The sequence below is a fragment of the Dipodomys ordii genome, unplaced genomic scaffold, assembly GCF_000151885.1.
Source record: "Dipodomys ordii isolate 6190 unplaced genomic scaffold, Dord_2.0 Scaffold126, whole genome shotgun sequence".
NCBI lineage: Eukaryota > Metazoa > Chordata > Mammalia > Rodentia > Heteromyidae > Dipodomys > Dipodomys ordii.
Genome location: NW_012267342.1, coordinates 3,308,466 through 3,330,667, shown reverse-complemented (window position 1 = coordinate 3,330,667; position 22,202 = coordinate 3,308,466). Strand labels below are relative to the sequence as shown.

Below are 22,202 nucleotides of genomic sequence, written 5' to 3'. Positions count from 1 at the left end.
TAAAGGAATGAAGAGGAGAAGAGAGGTAGAACACAGTCATATTCTACACATATTCCACACAATTAAGATGAGTGAGGGAACTGGGCACCGGTGGCTCACACCTATAATCCTAGCTACTCAGGAGGCTAAGATCTGAGGGTTGAGGTTCAAAATCAGGCTGGACAGGAAAGTCCTTGAGACTCTTCAATAAACCACCAGAAAACTGGAAGTATTGCTGTGGCTCAAGTGGTAGAGCACTAGCCTTGAGCTGAAGAGCTCAGGGACAGAGCCCAGGCCCAGAGTTCAAGCCCCACAACCAACCTCCCCCCCCAAAGAAAAAGATGAGTGAGGGAAGGGGTTGGTGGGGAAAGATGGGGTGAGAATGTGGAAAAGGGCAACACTGATCAAGAAACAGTTTATTCACAATCTGTATTGTCAATTGGCAACTTCTTTATAAACATAGTTAAAAATATTTTTAGTTGGAGAAAAAACAAATCAAAGAAAGGTGGGACAAATGGGATTGCATGAAACTGCAGAGCTTCTGCATGGCAAAGGACATAGCTAGCAAGATCAATAGAAAGCCCAGAGATTGAGAAAAGATCTTCTCTAGTCATACAACAGAAAAGGGCCTCATATCTAAAATATACATAGAACTCAAAAAAATAAATAAATTCCCCAACAACAAATCCTCAAAGAATCAACCGCCCAATTAATAAGCAGGCTAAAGACTTAAAGAGAAACTTCTCTGAAGAGGAAATAAGAATGGCCAATAGACACATGAAGAAATGCTCAATTTCTCTCGCCATAAAAGAAATGCAAATCAAAGCAATGTTGAGATTCCACCTCAACCCAGTTAGAATGGCTATAATCAAGAACTCTGATAACAACAGATGCTAGAGGGGATATGGCCAGAAGGGAACCCTATTGCATTGTTGGTGGGAGTGTAAACTTGTTCAACCACTTTGGAAATCAGTATAGAAGTTCCTCAAAAGACTCCACATAGAGCTCCCCTATGACCCAGCAATCCCACTTTTGGGCATTTACCCAAATGATCACAAACAAGATCATACTAAAGCTACCAGCACAACTATGTTTATTGCAGTATTATTTACCATTGCTAAGATATGGAACCAACCCAGATATATTATATATATATATATACATATACATATATATATATATATATAGAGAGAGAGAGAGAGAGAGAGAGGGAGGAATTCTATGCCTCCATCAGAAAGAATGATACCACCCTGTTTGTTAGGAAATGGAAGGACTTGGAAAAAATCATGTTAAGTGAAGTAAGCCCGACCTAAAGAAACATAGGTCCCATGGTTTCCCTTACTTGTAATAACTAATATATGTCTAGGATAAGCTTACCACACAAGCAGAAAAGGTCAAAAGCTATGTACATATGACCATACAAGATGATACTAAATGAAATGAACACCAAGGTAGGAACACAAGAAGTTTTTTCCTGTCTCTTTTGTTTTTAATGTACTATGTGATTTTTTATTTCTTTTGTATGTTCTTCCCCATGGTAATCTCTGTTTTCACTGTATTTGATTCTGGTGCCTTGCATCTTGTATATACATGTTTCTACTCTGGAAAGGGGAAGGAAAATAACAAAATGCTGAAACAAGGATACAGGTTGACTCATTGTAACAATGAGACCTGCAAGACATTTAGTTGAAAACCCGAATTTTACAACTTCAGGAGGTGGGAGGGAGGAGTTAGGGAGGTGTGGAGGGAAGGGATAGTAGGGGAAAAACAAAGGAGGGAGTAAAAATACTCAAAAGGAAATGTACTCATTACCTTACTCCTGTAACTGTAACCCCTCTGTACAGTGTCTTTACAATTAAAAAGATTGGGAAAAAAAGGTGGTGAATACATGGGCTGAAAAGTTAGCTCAATAGTTAAACTTGCCTAGAGCTCAAGGATCTGTGTTCATATATTAGTACTACATAACATACAAATCATAAATCCTAAGGATGACTCATTTTAGCAAATGCTTTTCCATTATCATGCCAGATCACAGAAAACCCTAATGAGCTCAGAATTAGGCATGACTATATAGAGAACACATGAAATGTATTACACAAGTAATGTTTTTTTCCCTTCAATATTTTTCTGGAAGTATATTCAGAGACCAATGAGATTTTTCAAAGCATCCTCTTGCATCCTGTGTAAATAAGAATAGAAGCATTCCCTCAGAACAATACTAGGAAATTAATATTATTCAGCTGTAGTTTTAATAAAACAATATTGCTGGGTGTACAATTATTAAGGCATTCAAAAATATAAGAAGCTTTTGCTGACTACATTCAAATGATAATAAAAATATGCATGTCTTATTTAGTAAAATCTATAGAAAATAGAATTCTGTGTATTTTACAATCAGTGAATCTGTCCAACAAGATCTTAGATCAAGAAATGAAACATTGCCATCACCTGGGAAAATGGACTTCTAATTGTTTTCGGTTTCCCAAGACCACAGTGCCATTTGAATCTACCTTCTGTATGTAACAATCAGTCCTCAATTTAGACATAAGTTCTGTTCTCAAAGTTTCTTTTGGACATTCTGTTTAGGGTCAGGTGCTTTTGTGCACAGTGTGGGCATACTTAGTAGCTCATGTGCGGAGCCATCTGATCATTTTCTCGAGACTATTCTTTTCTGTGATAATTATGACAGTGTCCTACACCCAGGATCACCTCTTCATTTTCTCTTAGCTGGAAAACAGACTTTCATTTGGAGAAAGAGAACAAAAATTACCAAAGCTATTAGGTAGTCTTCTCCTCCCCAGACATTTGGTACTAGTGCCAACGGATTGCACTAATGAACAGCCTGAAAGAGGATAAGAAAACAGAATTAGAAATAAACCTCGCACAATTTCTTCCATTCTTTCCTTGTGAGCTTTAGGAACTTAAAAAAAATTAGAAATAGGGGAAGTAAAATCATCTCAGAGATTCTACAATCCATACAAGACTCATGGTTTAGGGTTTATACCTGTATTTGAATTAAGGCTTCCTTCAAATCCCTCCGAAATGGAAAGAAATCCTGAAAAATCACTGCCAGTTTGACTATATTTCCAGTTCTATTTTCTTTCTCACAGATGCTCCTTGATTTGATGAGGTGGTTTTATCCCAGTAAACTAATTATAAGTTGAAAATATCATAAGTAGAATGTACATGTGTTACACCTGGCCTAATGAATACCAATACAGTAAGCAATAGCAGTACAGTAGGCAGTAGAATATTAGTTAATTACCTTATAGGTTTTGTGGCTTGCTGTTCCTGGATTTTCTACCACCCTCGAAAAGCTCAAATTTCAAAACCAAAAGTTTTATCTCCAATGATTCAATTATGGTAAATAAAGCTTTGCCCACTTAAAATCCAAAACCTATGAGTGAAGTTGCAAAAACAAAACTGTGTAAACTTGAAAAATGTTGTTAATCCCCCATCAAGTGAAGGATTGTTTGTATTTGTTTCCACTTACAGTAGAATCCTTGGATACCCATTAAGTACATTTTAGTTACATTCTATGGGTCTGACTGAAGTGTGTTTCACCATGTCAAGTTGTATCTGACTTCAACTGAAGAAGAATGAAAAGCTTTCCATAGTCTAAGAAAAAAGTTTTAACTATACTACAAAGAAATAAGTTTTGTTTAAAAATATTTTAATGTAGAATATGTTAGCAAACTATTCTCTCCTTCTGTTAATCAGAAATAGAACTATTATCAAGGAACTTTGATATGTAATGCTATATATGTTATGAAATTAAATTTAAGAACTCCTTTCACCATTGGGTTGCTTCTGAGGGTTATTTTCCTACAGATAATAATTTGACCTAATCTCAGATACCAATATAGTCTGTAATTTAAGGACATAAGACTAAATCCCAGTTTATCACTATTTGAAACTGCTGAAATGCAATTCAATATTGCCAACATTACTAGAAACAAGCCAATCCAAACCAGTACCACAATGGTTAAAATTGGAGCAATTTTACAATTAGTACTTCTTACCCTACAAATTCATATTTTTGGTCTAATAATACCAGGGCTCCAAATAATCAAATTATAATATGATGAACACAGCTGGGACCTATGTGTTCTATTACTAACTATAATATACTCAGTAACAATTTCATGAACCTGCATAAACATGATGTATCATTCGAAAACATCTTTTACCTTTCACTTTTCCTCTCCCTTTCCTTTCCCTCTGCATGCTATTTAAGAAAGAAGTTGCTGATTTAAGAAAAACAAAAATATAAAAGCAAAACATTTTCTTAAATGAACAATCAGTAATAGCAGAGCTAAAGCAAAGGTTCTGGCTCGAGAGACTCCCCATTGATTAGAGTCAGCCTCCCATCCTAGAAAGCCAGTTGAAGGGATGAGCAGTGGTGATAGCAGAAAGGAACATTACTAACAGCCTGAGGACAACTGAAAGGACAGAAGTATAATGACCTAAAGCCTATCTTCCAATAAAGGGAAGGACTGTACAGTTCCATGGGCTTAAGTCCAAGTCATTTGTAGATAACCACGGCAAAGCAGATCATTATCTTATTCAATTAACTCATCATTGGATGCACAGAGCTTTGTTAGTATCCATAAGGTCTCTGATGCTGAGGGAATATTTTTTTCTTTCATTTTAAGATGTTCGTTAGCCAAATCTCTTTTCCCAGTCAAGACTCAGGAGAACTCAATAGGATGAAAAAGAAACAAGATAGAGTGAGAAAGAAAATGGAATTACTAGTCAAATGACTGGCCCACTGTGCATCTCCACTGTCAATCATCATTCCCTTTTGCTGGGAGGTGGTAACCAAGGTAGTTCCCCCATTACACTTATGTACTGACATTTTTAACTTATCATTTCTAAACATGACAGCATTGTAATAGCACTAATATATGTAATTACTGTGGGGACATTCAGGGAATCAATCTTGTCATACACATGTGGACAGAAAGATGTTAAATATGAATATTTTTCTAAACAAAGCAGCAATTTATTTCTAAACTTTTCTGCAGAGACAGTCTCTTTGTGTTCCATTTTTCCAATAATATCTCTAGGTAGAAACACATGAAAAATCCTAGCAGCCACAACAACTTTTATCAGAACTTTGGTCTCCCAAGAGGTTTTGGAACCATGAAAAAGTACTTTTAAATTATGAATGATAGCCGGGCTGGTGGCTCATGCCTGTAATCCTAGTTACTCAGGAGGCTGAGATCTGAGGATCATGGTTCAAAGCCAGCCTGGGCCGGAAACTCCATGAGACTCTTATCTCCAATAAACCACTAGAAAACCGAAAGTAGCATTGTGGCTCAAGCGGTAGAGTGCTCGCCTTGAGCTGAAGAGCTGAGGAACAGCGCCCAAGCCCAGAGTTCAAGCCCCACAACTGACCCAAAAAAAAATTATGAATGATATTAATTCAATTTTGCTTCTTGGTATCATTTTGTGATACAAAGAAAGAAAGTACTATTCCCAAACCATGGGCAAAGATATCAAAACTAACTTGTACTTTAAAAAAAAGAACATTATTTCTAAAGAATTTCAAAGGAGTATTGATTAGACTTTGATTGCAAAAAAACTTGAATAATATTCTGTATTTATTAAATGCTGAAAACAAGCGAGGGTAACAGTCACATTGAAAGGTTTTTTTGATGTAATTCAAAAATCTCTACAGCATATATATCTTCTGGTTCACATGAGCAGACAATAAATAATCATCAATGAAAATTCATACTCAAAATTTAAGTTTAGAGAAAATCCTTTACATAGAAATAAAAGATAAAAAGCACTTTAAAAAGTCTAACTTATCTTTTCTGGAAAATCAAATAGTTATTTCTAAATCTATTCTTTAATTTGCAAGAAGTTAAAAAATAAAGAGCTACTTTCTATTTCTTCTATAAACTTAATTTGATTTTTCAATATGAATTCATGAAATGGATATGTGTGTGCATGTGTACATGGGCTTCTGTTTCAGAGTTAGATATGTACAGAGATTTGTATTATTTTAGTTCATGAGGCAACAAACTGGGTTGGATATTTCACCTCTATCCTAAAATAGTTTGTTTGGTTTATTATAATATGCTGAACAATATAATTTTAGGTGTTTCATCATGTGAATGGAGTTGACAAACTTAGCTTAAAAATAATTTCACATGTGTTTGTTACTGACTTTTAAAATAATTAAAATAGACTTAATTAAATCTTAAATTATTATAGCTAGAAGCTTTATTAATGTAAAGGTAAATTACTCTGTGTGACCTTGCATACTTTCATTAAACAGTAATTGTCACTTGTTTTGTACTGTGGTTTTAAATGAGGGTTTTACGTGTAAGACCCCCTAAAATCATTTGCAAATTATGAAGTGACTTTAAAATGTTTATTCTCAATCTTCATACCAGACCAATTAAATTAGAACCTTTGAATCTAATTTTGTTAGACTTATCCCAAGCTTCCAATTGGATAGTATTTTAAAATAAATTGCACTTTCTCTCTTTTAAACATAAAATCCCTAGTACTGGTACATTTTTCCATTAAAGAACATGTTTAATCAAATTTAATGATACTAATAAAATGTTTTCTAATCATATATAAAGGTCTGAAACAATTTTATTAGTATGTCAAAGTTCTCAAGTGAACCCAAAGAAAAGTAGCAGAATTTAAGTCACTCAGAAGCACCACACCAAGCTACACTCTAAGAATATGGGCTAACTTCACCAGAAAGTCTGGAAATGCACTGCAAAAATGGCAAGTGGTGGTCTCAGTTGGTACCATGGGATGTCAGATGGATTCTGGAGTAATTTCTTCAGGGAACTCAAGATCTCTTGTTTCTAAAGAAGAAACAAACAAACAACAACAACAACAACAAAAAGCCAATCTTACTTTCAGAGGAAAGAAGCTATTTAAAAAGCAAAAACATAAACATAAAAACATTCCAAAGCCAGATTAATAATTCTTTGTCTTTTCCCACTTCACTAAAGAAATTACAACCAATCAGTACAAAGACCAAAGCAAATTGCAATACACACAAATCTGCTCTGACTTCAGCATTTTTTACCATGTTATTTCTTTTTTTTTGTGGGCGTCACATTTGATCAAGCCCAAACTGAAGTTGAAATGATGTCTTTTAAATTTATATTACTAGTAGTAGTAGTAGTAGTAATAGTAGTAGTAGTAGCAGTAATAGTATGCTTAATTGTAAATGCACCAGTGGCTCATGCCTGAAATCCTAGCTACTCAGAAGGCTGAAATCTAAGGACAATGGCTAGATGCCCGCCTGGGGAATAAAAGTCTATGAGACTCTTATTTCCAATTGATTAACAAAAGAGCGAGAAGTTGAGCTGTGGCTCAAAAATACAAAATAGATTAAAGTGAATGATAAGTTTTTCTTTGTGCAGTAGGATTTCAGTATATATACATTCCTTATACCTATGTCTGTTTCTTTAATAATCAGCTTCATTCCAAAACCCTTCCCTTTATACTTTTCAGCCTCTCATTATTACTATGATACACAAATTAATTTTTTAAATAGTTCTACATATGAAAGATAATATATAGTATTTGCCTTTCTCTGTAGTATTTTGAAGAGGTTCTCTGGTTAAACTTGAGATTTTAAAATAAAAATTATAGGAAGTTATTGCTTTGGACAAGTGCCATCTTGAGTTCCATCAGATCAGACTATGACTCTAGATATACCTTCTAGGTATCCCTTCTAATGTTTGTTGTCACCAAGCTAAAAGCAAACAGTTTATATGAAATTACAAGTAAACAGGAGAAAGGAGAGATAACAGTTGAATTTCCCAAACAAGGCAATTTTTTTTTTTTTTTTTTTTAAATTTTATTTTATTTTATTTGTGAACATACTGTACAGAGGGGTTACAATTGCATGGGCAGGATAATGCATACATTTCTTACCAAGCATTGCAGCCTCCTCCTTTGTTTACCCTTCCCATCCCTTCCCAGCCTCCCCCCTCCCCCCATCCCAATCCTTCTCCTTCCCCCCTCCCTCCCACCCCCTACCCCCCCAACCCCCCTCCCCCGCACCGACGTTGTAAAGATCGTTTTGGACATAACAACTTGTACTTCTCATTGTTGCATCAGATCCACCTGTATCCTTAAACAACTGGTTTTTCCCCATCTCCTCCACAAGTTATACTGACATCAAATATAGTGAAAGCAGGGGTTATACTGTGGGGGAGGGACATACAAAGCAACAAAGAGATAATCTTATAAATGCGTTAGAAACACATGTATGAAAGAAAAAACATTGAAATACATATCTAAGGGTTCATTTTCCTGACATCACATTATCTGACCTTTTCCGCTTGACTCGTACATATACTAGATATTGCAAATAAGGGAAACCATGGGACCTATGTTTCTTTGGGCCTGGCTTACTTCACTTAATATAATTTTTTCCAAGTTTTTCCATTTCCTAACAAATGGGGCAATGTCATTCTTTCTGATGGAGGCATAGAATTCCATTGTGTATATATACCACATTTTCTTGATCCATTCATCTACTGAGGGGCATCTGGGTTGGTTCCATATCTTAGCTATGGTAAATAATGCTGCAATAAACATAGTTGTGGTGGTAGCTTTAGTGTGGTCTTGTTTGTAAGCATTTGGGTAAATGCCCAAAAGTGGGATTGCTGGGTCCTAGGGGAGTTCTATGTGAAGTCTTTTGAGGAACCTCCATACTGCTTTCCAAAGTGGTTGGACAAGTTTACATTCCCACCAACAATGAAGTAAGGTTCCTTTCTGTCCACATCCCCTCCAGCATCTGTTGTTATTAGAGTTCTTGATTTTTGCCGTTCTATCTGGGGTGAGGTGATATCTCAATGTTGTTTTGATTTGCATTTCTTTTATGGCTAGGGATGTTGAACATTTCTTCATGTGTCTATTAGCCATCCTTCTTTCTTCTTCAGAGAAGCTTCTCTTTAAGTCTTTCGCCCACTTATTTATTGGGCAGTTGTTTCTTTGGGGATTTGTTGTTGGGGGGTTTAATTTTTTGAGTTCCAAGTATATTTTAGATATGAGACCCTTGTCCGTTGTATGGCTAGTAAAGATCTTCTCCCAATCTGTGGGCTTTCTATTGATCTTGCTAGCTATGTCATTTGCCCTGCAGAAGCTCTGCAACTTTATGCAATCCCATTTGTCCAACCTTTCTTTGATTTCAAACAAGGCAATTTCAATCAACCTATAATGATGAGACATCTGCCTTTAATCTTAGACCTCTTAACACTTTAATCCTTAGGAAACAAATATAACCTGAAGCAATCTATTGCTAACCAATCAATTGTTTTCCATTTTATTTTATTCCTACTTTAGAAAGAAAGTTATTTTGAAATTACCTATAACCTTCTTGTTCTATTTCTGTCTTCAGTTTTTCTGTACCTACAAAAACCAGTATATTTTTTGTTTTCTTTTATTATATTTAGTTTCCTTTTCTTTGCTTGAAGGACTTCTCACTATAGTGAACGGCCCAGACTGGCTTCAACTCACAATTCTCCTACCCAAAGCCAATTTCTTGCCTCAGTCCATTCCACCCGTCCTATGTTTATGAAATGAAATGTTGTTTTACTCTAAAATAAAGAAATAAAGCCAAATAATACCTTTAAACTAAGTTCCTGTAGTTTTGTTAACCAAGAGATCATAAAACTGAAGGAGTAGGTCAGTAAATAATTAAGGTCCAGTTTGATAGACATTTTTATTAGAATATTATTCAGAAGAAATCAAATGAGTTTCCAAAACCATAAACTCGAAATCAATCATATCATAGCCTTTGCCAAGAAAGGAAACTTCCAAAATAACTCCAAAGCTATTTGTTTAAAGCATAGTTTGGTGAAATCTGTTTAAAGAAACTTGAAGTTCTTGAGCTTAAACACGATCAAAGTTCAGTGAACCTTTGTAGAGTATTAGGGGATGAATCAAGTCCCTAAACTTTCCTATGAACAAGTCTTAAACTTTCCTCCCTTAAAATGTGACCTTATTTGAATAAAGTCTTAACAATAACTGAGTTAAAATGAGATTAGTATAATCCAATAAGACATAGTATTCTTATAAAAAGAGGACAATTGGAGATAGACAAAAAAAAAGGGAAGGTCATATGTAGAGATAGACCTATAAATCAATGATAGAAATTGCCCTCTCATCCTTTTGAGAGAATAAAGTCTTCAAGAGCAAAATCAAGAGCAAAATCAAAACCTAGCAGGGCAAACATTCAATCCTGTAGCTCCATGTTTCTCATTCAAATAATATGGTGCAGCTTATGATGTCCTAAGCTTTTGGGAAACCTTACTCTCAATGATTTTTCTAACTGTAATCCACCTGGGCCTGCCTTAAGCCCATTCTTCCTCACTGTGTAGAGTTTTGCTTGGCGTATTTTTTATGTGCCTGTCACTTCATACACTTGAGTTCTCCACTGCATCTCACAGCCTCAACATCACCATCTCAGGGTTCTCTCCCGGGTTCTTCCCGCCCAGCCCCCCAACCCCTCCTCTCCACCCAGCAGGGACTCTGACACATTGCTTGGCCTCTCAGGCTTTCCCCTGAAAGCTGGGGGGAAATGTCCCCTGATTTTGCAACTGTTGCATTTTGCAAGCCTACGTGTAAGACCACATTCAGCTGAATAATGTTAAGTCTTAGTCCCCTTGTATGATGGTTTCAGAGATCTCTGTGAGTGAAGCTGAATCCTGGGAAATACTTGTCCAGGGGGCCAAGTCCGGTGACATTTTCTCATCACAGGAAAGCCTTTCAAAGGATTTTAAGTAATTCATTTTTATGCCTTCACCATGTGAGAGTGGCATCTGGCTGATTCTTGAGATATCTGAAAGTCATCTTTACTATCGTCCCAGTTCTTGACTTTTCCATAATGGTGATAATCTCTTTAGCAGCAACATTTTCATTGGCTTCAAGTTTACACAAGCTTCCTTTAAATAAACCTCTCGAAAATCTCAACTAAGAAAAACTATTGCATAAGTTACTGGTCAAAATGTAATATTTATGGATTTTAGTCCAATATCCAATAGTATGCTCATGCCAGTCAGAAACTTCATGGGCAAGTATTGGCATTCTCTTGTGTTCTAACATTGATCAAGATGCATTGAATTCATAAACTGATTTGTTGAATGATAACTCCCTTATATAACTACTTAAAGATGATAAAATTAATTAATTTTTAAAAGGCTTCCAAAGATTTGTTTTCCTTTTTTGTTTATTTGTTTGCTTGCTTGCTTTTTTTATTCTCCTTGAAACAAATTGTTGTTATATAATCCAGTCTAGTCTTCAACTTGCTATGTAGGCTCAGCATGGCCACAAATTCACAGTCCTTCTGTCTCTGCCTCTGTAGTGCTGGAATTACAGTCATATTCCACTATGGTGGGTTTTGTTTTATTTAATTTCTCTAAATTTTTCCAACTACCTTCCCAAACCAGTTTCAGTTTAAATGTGTCAATAGTGGTAAACATTCTTTAACTGAGTCATGTTTAAACAATGAAAAAGAGGTACAGTAAATGTAAATTCTGGTAACTTAATACAGTCAGGCGGCTCTTATTTCCTCAAAAAACATTTTAACTCCTCATTGCCTTTGTCTATTTACATTACTGCAAATTTATGTTCTCTTGTATAGCACAGTAAATATGAGCAATCTCTGTAATTATCTTTATAGGTATGCTATGTTTTCTTATACAAATGCAAGAGGTTAATTATTTTTCAGAATATCTGTTGCTTTCTATGGGAGTAATTATAAGTTATTATCCTATTTAGAGTTAATTATATTAATTGTTTGTACTGGATTAACAATGCCAAGTGCGTGAGTGTTGATTAATATAATAAGCCTCTTTTATGTTTTCTTGTTTTAGTTGACTTATCTTTAGTGAATAAGGATGAAAATGCCATCTATTTTGTGGGAAATTCTCTTGGCCTTCAACCAAAACTGGTTAAGACATATGTGGAAGAGGAACTTGATAAATGGGCCAAAATGTAAGTATGAGCTTTGGGCCATAATGAAAGTGTGAGCTGTAAAGGTACTATTTGATATCTCATATGAAAAAATTTAAAATTTCAATAGGTTTTCTGGTATTTAGAAATGTATATTATTTGTTATTTCTTGTATTTGGAAATGCATATTATTATACTTATTATTTATAATTATTATTTATATTATTTCATTAGTGTAAAATGGTTAATATATAGGATGTTTAATTTTTCAATGAGTAGCCCTTAGCTAAACTGCTATTATTTTTTATAAAGAAAGAAACCAAATTATCAAGGAAACTATAGGTTGGTTGACATGAGTGACACAAATATTACTTAGCTCTCTCAGATGAAAAAGATGGTCCATGTGACCTTAAATCAAGGCAGGCTTGATTTAACCATGAGGGATCCTTGTCTCAGAACTATTTCCCTTCCATCTTTTCTGTGCTACTATTTTGACTGTGAAATTCTTCCTACTATCTTACTTCTTGAACACTGTAAATCTGATATTCTTAGTTGCATTGATTATCTCCTCTAGATGTCTCTACTTAGTAAACAGTTTTATCTTCTCAAATAATTAAAGTTTTATGAACACAATACTGTACAAATTTATGTGATATAGCATCATGCCTGCATATATATGTGTATATAATATATGTAAACTGCTTATCAGTCATTGTTATTTTGTTTTTGAAGACATTGTAGTTCTTTTCTTATAGTTACCTATAAAATGTATAAGAGCTTATTTTGAACTATTAGCTCTTCAATTTTATGGAACACTAGACCTCTGTTTGGGTACTTTTTGTTTGACCTCATACAATCTCTTCTAAGGGCTTGAACAAAGCCTATCTCCAAAGTTGAAGATACCTATTTTTTTAAGTTAATTTTATATTCTTAGCTATATTATAGGACCCTAAAGGAAAGTAACCTTGTTTCATGTATTTTATCTTTTCCCAATAACTACTGATAAAGTTAAAAACAGAAATACTTGTTAAATATTTGATTTTTAAATTTTATTTCTAAACTGTAAGTACTTAAATATGTTTAGATATTTTAAATGCTTAGAAAGATTTTGAGACTTGAACCCAGCACCTGGATGTTGTCCCTGAACCTCTTTGTACTTAAGGATGGCACTCAACTACTTCAGCCACAGCACCACTTTCTGTTTTTGAGTCTCATGGGCAGTTTTCTTCCCTGGGCTGGCTTCTGACCATGAACCTTGAGTAGCTAGGATTACAAGCATGTGCCATCGATTCCTGAATAGAAAAATTTTTAATAATTCCTATTTGATTAAAAAGTCAGTGCAGAAGTGAACTACACCTTAAGGTCAAGAAACAAACTTCAGGAAGATAAACCCAAACTAGTTATGTTTTAGAGGTAAGATAATTCACTGTTTCAGAAATTCAGTATTTTCTTATGTTTTCTTCATTCTTTATGCTACTGGTCTTTCATAATTGAAACAGAGCCTTTCCTTCAAAATTTAGTTTACGCCAATTTTAAGTACTATAGAACTCACTGTCATGACTTAAATAATACTGCAAAGTTCTTAATTTTTGTGGTTAAGGCAGCAATTAATAAACAAATGACCAAAGTTTATATAATTTAGTAAGCCTGATCTGACACTGCCTACATAACTTTTATGCATGATTGGAAAAATATATACTCCTACATTTGGAAGAATTAAGTGCAAGCTGCTTTAGTATTTAATAAATGAAGACAATAGTTAATAAAAACAGTTGATACTCATTTTGGGCCTTAATGTAAGAGACAGCAAAGAATTAGATAGAATGCAGTTGAACTTTAGAGATTGTCCTTCCCTCTTACGTTCAGCAAGGCTGTGCATTTTTGGACTCTAGACATTTTAAAAAGTTGCTGTTCTGCTATTCTATTCATATCATTATCATTATGCTGTGTTATTGAGGAGAGCATTAGTTATTTTCATGACATTAGAATTGTATTTCATGAAAAACACTCTCTGGTATAATATCTTCTATTGTTGCTTGTTGCTGTCTTGCTTTCTAGTAAAGATAGACTATTCCTTAGTTTTGGTTAAATCTTCTTAGTTTACATTAGACAAATGATTTCAAATGGAGTTGCATTTCAATGCTGCAGCTAGCATAAGTTGAATTAAAGACTTCTTCCAAGCAGAAGCCATCCACCCCATACTGGCTTGGCTTATTTCACTTTAATTTCTAGCTTTAAGATATCAAGACCCAGTCAACATCATGGCCCTTTGTGTCCTGAATCTCAGGGATGGCTAAGATATCTAATTATATTTTGGTTTTCTCCTATCTCATCCCAAAATTTGATCTAGAAAATACTTTTTTTAAATCGGTTATAAGGCTTGAACTCTGAGCTTGGGCGCTGTCCCTGCACTCTTCAGCTCAAGGTGAGCGCTCTACCACTTGAGCCACAGCACCCCTTCCTGTTTTCTAGTGGTTTATTGGAGATAAGAGTCTCATGGACTTTCCTGCCCGGGATGGCTTTGAACCAAGATCCTCAGCTCTCAGCCTCCTGAGTAGCTAGGATTACAGGCGTGAGCCACTGGCACCCGGCAAGAACATACTTCTATTATTAATTTTTTCCCCAAAATTTTAATTTTAAACTTCTACTTCTGTCTTTTTCCAGCTTAGGATATTGTGAGAAGAAAACTTTCCCCTCTCAACAACAAAAAAAATGAGAAGGACTGCAGTTTGATTAACAACAGAGAGATTTATGGGAGAAAAATGATTTCATAAGCAGATAGAAGCACTCAAAAAGCACTAACTCCTAAAATAGTCAGAGATAAGAGTTTAGGTGCCAGTTTAACTAAAAACACAGTTGTAGGTCTTAAATGGATGCAGCACAGAAGGCTTATTGGGTTTTCTCATACTAGTTTTGACATTAATATGCAATACTTTGCTAGCTAGGAGGTTCCCCAGGAAGATTAGGTCAGCTATATTTGTCCCTCAGTATGCAAAAGTTCATCTTCCCTCTGATGTTGGAACCATAGTATTTCTATTATTACGAAGCCTTGGTTCAAGTTTAGCTACTCTTCCTGTCCAGATATTTTCAGTTTAGAATTATCTTCATAGCCCTTTGATGGGCAATCTGTCCCCTCTATTGCTTTGATTTTTGTTCAAAAATCTACCCTGTATATGTTCAAATTTCCTCTAGAACCAGGACTCTCATGATTGTAGCATGTTTTAACTGATCACATATTCTTCATTTCCAACTGTCCTATTCTTGAGTTGAAATTTAGGACAGGTCATTTCCTTTCCTTCTTGACCAATGGAATATCATGAGCCCAAGAAGTCTAGGTATTTATTGCATAGTCTAATGTACATTAAACATAGTTGCCTAATTAGAAAAGATACTTTTAAAACTTATCATCTTAACATTAAAAAAGCTACTATACCTTTACAAAGCAAGAAGCCACTCAAGGATGTAAATATCAAGATTGTTCATTCAAGGTGCTTTATGTGTGTCAAATGACACAAATTTTCTTGAATCTTCTATTATTTGAGGAAAAATTGTAGAAGTAGTTTTGGGCCCACATAATATATTTGTTGCGGTTATTTTAATATATTTATTATTATTTTTCATAGTTGGTTTCTCATTGGGGAAATAACAGTTCACTTTAACCAAGATATTTGCTTTTGTGAAAAGTTTTAAGTCATATGCATTGTTAAATTTTCTATATAAATATTTTTTTCTTTTTCTTAAGAGCAATGCCTATTACAGTTATGATTTTCTAGAGATTATTTCAAGGAGAATGACAGAGCCAGGCATTGTGTCTCAAGCCCATAGTCATAGCAATTAGGGAGCCAAGGATTGAGGAATTAAAATTTGAGGTTCACAAAGGACAAAACATTTGCAAGACATCATCTCCAGCAATGGACGTGGATAGGTGCCTTGGGCCTGTCATTCTATGATGGGGGAAGAATACAACAATTAGAGTCTATACAGACCTCAGCATGAAGACTGTTCTCAAATAATGAGAAGGTCTGTAATCTGACTGGCAATAGAGAACATAATGAGATTCTTTCTCAAAAAACAAACAAACAAACAAAAACCAACTCAGAAATGGGGGACATAAAAGCTCAAGTGGTAGAATTTCTGCCTAGGAAATATGAGGCCAGGAATTGTTTAAAACACCAGTATGGCCAAAGTAAAAGAAGAGTGATAAATTGATAAGGTTATTTCAAGAGAAAAGTGGCCCACTGAATTATGTGTCAAGGGTAAATCAGCTGGTTGGTAGACGATGACTTACTTTTTATGATAATGTATGTGCAATAGCAATGATGAAGTATGCCAGAAATTTCTGCTGAACACTCTTGTATAGTCTCATTTAGTTAAGTCCATGATTAAAAAAACACAGAGCAAAGGGTGCAAGAAAGATTAGTGAACATCTTTGTTAGCTAGTCATCAATTGAGTGGTGGGAAAAAATGCAATATCATTAGGGACAAATGTGAAAGTTTATGTATTTACTTATGAAGGAAGCTTCCTAAAACTAGAGCTGTTTTTCATTTTTGTAGGATGGTTAAAACATGGCCTATTTTAAAGAGGATACAAGTTTCTATTAACTTCCTCATTAGATTTTTATATTCTGCAATCTAACTTCATGAGCAAATATTGCTCAGAGACATCTCAGAAAATACCCTACTCATACCAAGGATTGATGCTGTGCTAATGAGCTCTCATGCTCTCTTTTCCTTTCCAACATTTGTAGCTATTTCAGCAGTTTTGAATGAAAACAATAAAATATTTTTCCTAACTCTAATACATATGTTTAAACATGCACTTACTCTACATCTACTTTCTCTAATGATAGGCCACTTTACTTTGGGTTTATTTGGATAACACTTTCTAAATACATTTCACTACTCCAGGCTAGTAGGCTGACAGAATGAGGAAGCCGACTTGGTGTGTGATATTTTAAAGGGAAGGAAATGCCAAACACATTACAAGAAGAAACGAATCCTTAAAGATTATTACTATGGTGTCTGCCAGAGTGAGAAGTAGGTGGCATAATATTCTGAGTTATAAATTCTCTGAGGCAGAACATAGAATTTTACTACCTCAGTGTAATAAGATGTATTGTGCTATCAGCAAAGGCCATGGAGTTCTATGTGATTAAATAAAAAAGGATCCAAGTATCTGCCTTTAACTACCATTTAATGATAATGATTTTTGTCTTTAGCATTTATATTGGAAGTCAAGAAAGAGGCAAGCTGCAAGCTATTCTAATAATAGTATGAATAATAATAACAACTAGCAATTGCCTCGTTATCCCTTCTTTAGCTCTTAGTCTGTTTATTCTCAAAGAAAGTCCTCTTTCTTCGTCTTTATTTATGTAGTAATGGAAATGTTAGTTTAAAAATCACGTTATATTCCACATGCTGAAGGACAAGAATTTAACATGAGATTTACATTTGCAAAGTTCACTCAGCATAGGTACTATGCAACTCTTTTTTAAGTGACCTCATTTCTTTTTCATGGCAACCTTTTAAGCTACATATTGTTCTGAATCTACTTATACTAATATAGAAGACTAGGTCCTATAAAATCTTCTAATAAATGTCTCACATTAATAAAGATCTGGAGTTGACTTATAGTAGATTATGAAAGACAATTGTTACATACTAAGAATTTTGTTCATAGAAGAGATTCTGCTGTGATAGATGTTTGCAAATCATGAAGTCAGCAAAGGCTAAAAATTATTAAGGCTTTGAACAATTGAACCACTCTTTTGAGATTAGGGATCCAGAATCACCAAGGCTAGCTTATTGACTTTTTTTTAATAAGGTTTTTTAATTGTGAAAATACTGTACAGAGGGGTTACAATTACATGAGCAAGGTAATGAATACATTTCTTATCAGGCATTGTTTCCTCCTCCTTTGTTTCCCCTTACCATCCCTGTCCTCCTTTTCCCTCCTGGCCCCCCCAGCTTATTGACTTATTACCTGTGGATTCAAACCCAGATTTGAATTACACAACAGGCACATGCTCACTCCTTTCTTTGCAAGTCTACAAAATCTAATGTATAGATTTTTTTTTGGGGGGGGGTCCGGTCGTGGGGCCTGAACTCTGGGCCTGGGCGCTGTCCCTCAGATCTTCAGCTCAAGGCTAGTGCTCTACCACTTGAGCCACAGTGCCACTTCTGGCTTTTTTTTTCTTTTTGCTTATGTGATGCTGAGGAATCGAACCCAGGGTGTCAGGCATGCAAGCTAAGCGCTCTACCACTGAGCCACCTTCCCAGCCCCCAATGTATATATATATATATTTTTTTAAAGGCATAAGTACATAATATTATTCCAGGTACTTCCTGTTATTCTGTTATTTTTTTATAGTTTTAAGTGCATTTGTTTCCCTCATAACACAGAAATTTCTTGAGACTGAGATTCTCTTGTGTATGTGGGGTTTTATTAGATGTACTGGGATATTTGCTAGAATAGTAAAAATCAAGTTGGAATATGACAGATGAATTGCTAGAAAATGAAGTCAAAGTGTAGTATTGGTTTTGATTGTTGTGTTAAATCTAGGGGCTTTGTCTAATTACACCAGAGCGTTGATCAGGCATACTGCTAAGATAGGTCAGATTTTCTGGATACTATAGTTCTATACTTTTCTAGAAAACAAGAGACAGGTATTACTAACTTAAGTAAACTACATATTTTGGGACCCTGCACAAAATGTAAATTAGATATAAATGTATTAATTCATGCCTGTTTGTTGGATTTACCCTGTTTTATGGTTAATCTAAATATTATCACAAATATAGCTACATTTTGTACATGTCCATTTAATTTGCAGGTCGTAACTATATTTTATTTTTCAAGTGGTGCTCACTGTGGTTTCTAGCTAAATTAGAAAATATACTCTATATATCAATATACATAATACTATATGCTAGAAGTATTTAAATATTCAAATAACACAGTAAATATCAAAATAAAGGGAAAAATCTGAGGCTCCAAAAATAAGACAACCTAATCAAATAGCATACATATAACACCCCTTCCTCAACAAAATGAAACCCAAATTAATTTTAAAAAGATAAGCTGAAAAATAAAGCTCCCAAATATATCCTTATTATTTTTAATACGTATTGCATAATTATTTAAATATTATAATTCCTATACAAATGTCTACTTAATAAAGAAAGAGGGTGTTGGGAAAAATCACGTGTAAATATACACACATACAGTTAACTAAAAATTTTTATGTCCCGTTTTAATTTCAGAGGTGCCTATGGTCATGATACAGGCAAACGACCGTGGATTACAGGGGATGAATGTATTGTGGGCCTTATGAAGGACATTGTAGGTAAGTATGAGATGAATTATTTTCCCAAAGAATTGTCCATTAAAGACAAAATCTTACTGAGTAATATCTTTTTGAATAGTATCCAAATCTTCTATTTTAACCCATGACAGTAAAGGGTTAAATATACCTTTCTCTTACATTTAGTTATTGTGGTAGTACTGCCAATGCAACTGAGTCCCTAGTTCATTCTTGACAAATGCTCTATCATTGACTTGCACCCCAGCCTCTCCTGTGAAAAAGAATTGTTTTGATATATTACCTTTGACTCCAGAGAGCTGTGATCACAAACATGTGCCATCATGAAAGTAGGAGGCTGCAATGCTTGATAAGAAATGTACACATTATCCTGCCCATGTAATTGTAACCCCTCTGTACAGTATGTTCACAAAAAATAAAAATAAAAAAAACGTGTGCCATCATAGAGAGCATTTTGTGTTCTTTTAAACTAATGTATACTCACTAATTTAAACTATATTTAAGTTTATGTTAATGGATACTGTAAATTTTATACTATATTTTGTCGACCTAAAGAATACAAATTGACTGTGTCTCCAAACATATTTTAAGCTGTAATTTAGAAGTTTGATTTTAAAATTTTAAATAAATATCTCATTTTTTTATTTCTAAAATTGTATTGGCTACAAAGATGGTTTAAGTTCAATTCTTTTAATAAAACTTAACCACTTAATCTAATAAGAAAATTAGCAAGTAGGTTATTTGCATAGTTTGCCTGTTTGCTCATCTTCAGACAGGGTTTTACCAAGTAGTCCAGGCTGCCCTTATATTAGCCTCCAGATTTCTGGTATTAGAAGCTTGATGTTCTTTTAAACATATCTAGGACAGATTTATTTTGAAGATGTGTGTGTGTGTGTCTGTGTGTGTGTGTGTGTGTGTGTGTGTCTGTGTGTGTCTGTGTGTCTGTGTACATGCACATGCATCTATATATCTACAAAATCACAACAAATAAGATCTTGAGTTTACTTTTTTTGTTGTTGTTGTTGTCCATAGGTCTTGAATTCTGGGTCTGGGCACTGTCCCTGAGCTCTTCAGCTCAAGTCTAGCACTCTACCATTTGAGCCACAGCACCACTTCCAGTTTTCTGGTGGTTAAATGGAGATAAGAGTCTCAGGGACTTTCCTGCCCCAGCTGGCTTGAATCTCTATCCTCAGATCTCGGCCTCCTGAGTAGCTAGGATTAGTGGCTTGAGCCACAGGTGGTACCTGGCTAGTTTATTTTTTAATCTTTAATCTTACATTTTACTCTTAAACTTGTTTTTTGAATAAACACTTGGGCTATACTTTAAAATGAGTTAAACTGAAGACTGGGTTTCTAAGGGAAAAATCAGCTGAAGTAATCAGAAGCAGAAAAAGGAAATGGGTTGTTAATTTCAAAATTATTTTCCTCTGCAGTCTAGACAAGAAGTTGACTGGCCAGCATCCTCTTATGACAGATAACCTCTTTTGTGAGAGGATTTAAGGCATTAGGAACTTCTGACAACTTCATGACAATTGGAAGCGGCCTGATTTTTCTGGTGGTCTGATAAGCAGTTTGGTTTTAGCTTGGTGGAACATTAGTATAAGTGGCTCTGTTTTGATTATTGGTCTGTTTTATGGGGGATGGGGAAAGGACTTATATAAGGAACTTCCTCTGAGACAATGCTTCCTGTAATGTTGATTTAATCTTCTGTTGGTTTTATCTGTTACTAATACCATGTTTGGTTTCCTTTGAACCTTGCTCATTAGGAAGGGACCTAAAAGTCAAATTTAAACTATCAGAACAATTCAATACCTTCTAATTAGTGTCTCATCTTCACACATTTTACTCTTCTGCTGTGTGTGTGTGTGTGTGTGTGTGTGTGTGTGTGTGTGTGTGCGCATAGGTGTTTGTTTGTGTATGTGTGTGTGGTATGATGGTTGGCATACCCAGTCTCAGGCATAGTAGGCAAGTGCTCTACTACTAAGCTACATCCTTAGGCCCACTGCTATATTTTATGATGGCTCTCCATAGTATAATATATGAAAGTTTAAACATTTTGGTAGTCGATTAATAAAACTGTTTAAAGTGTTCTGCTAAATATTTTTTCCAAAGTGTAGCAAATTGCAAATTTCTTCCCCTTTGCTGATGATTCTAAATATGTGCTAAGCAAACAGACATGTTGATATGGTGTGTGATTTGGATCATGAATGACTCTCCCAGTATCTTAAATAAACAGCCTTTGTTTTAACATAAAATTCTTCAAAAAGAGTAGCGAATAGATGATAAAATTATTATGTGTTCAAATTGATATAATTGTGGAGAAGAGAGATGATAAATAAACACATGTATTCATAGATGCAGAAAGGAGTTTCAATTTTAGAAGTGAAGAAAAACTATTAAGAATACATTTTATATAGAGCCAAAAGTTCCACAAAACATGGAATAATTTTCCCTTGTAATTAATGTCATTTTATCAAGATGCTAGAAATAGAGTTGCTCAAGAATATTATTAGTAATTATATTAAGCTACTTCTCCCTGGGTGCATAAAACTCACAAATGGCTGGATGCATGCTTGTGAGCTTATAAAAATATTGCCATGTGAATATAAATTTACTTTATGAAACTTATAACTGACTCTCAGAGAAACAATAATCCTTGGAAGCTCTGCTCCAATAGTTACAGACCCTCTACCCTCCACCAGCCATTTCTAAAGACTATAGATTTCAAATTAGAGGGGGACAATTCTTGGACTTCACCTGATTGTAAAACTGACAGGTAAGCCCACAATAACATTGTGTCTGATTCATAAATATGAAGAATGTGATAAAGCAATAAGGAGACCCAAAATGAACCCTTTTGTCAAATGGTAAGTAGTTTGGGACCTTGTCATGCTTCCTTTGCAAAGGTGTAAATAACATTAAGGCTAAGGAGACATAGAAGTTAGTTATGACCTT

General features: G+C 34.7%; 1 protein-coding gene across 3 annotated transcripts in view; it reads left to right on the top strand.

Annotated features, from left to right (window-relative positions):
• Kynu (kynureninase) overlaps positions 1-22,202 on the top strand; it is a 98,691-nt gene that overhangs the window by 12,901 nt on the left and 63,588 nt on the right. For all 3 annotated transcript variants that reach the window (XM_013030073.1, XM_013030071.1, XM_013030072.1), the window contains 2 exons: positions 11,847-11,967; positions 19,189-19,271. In XM_013030073.1, the coding sequence (XP_012885527.1) occupies positions 11,847-11,967; positions 19,189-19,271 (204 nt within the window). The remainder of the gene's footprint in view (positions 1-11,846; positions 11,968-19,188; positions 19,272-22,202) is intronic.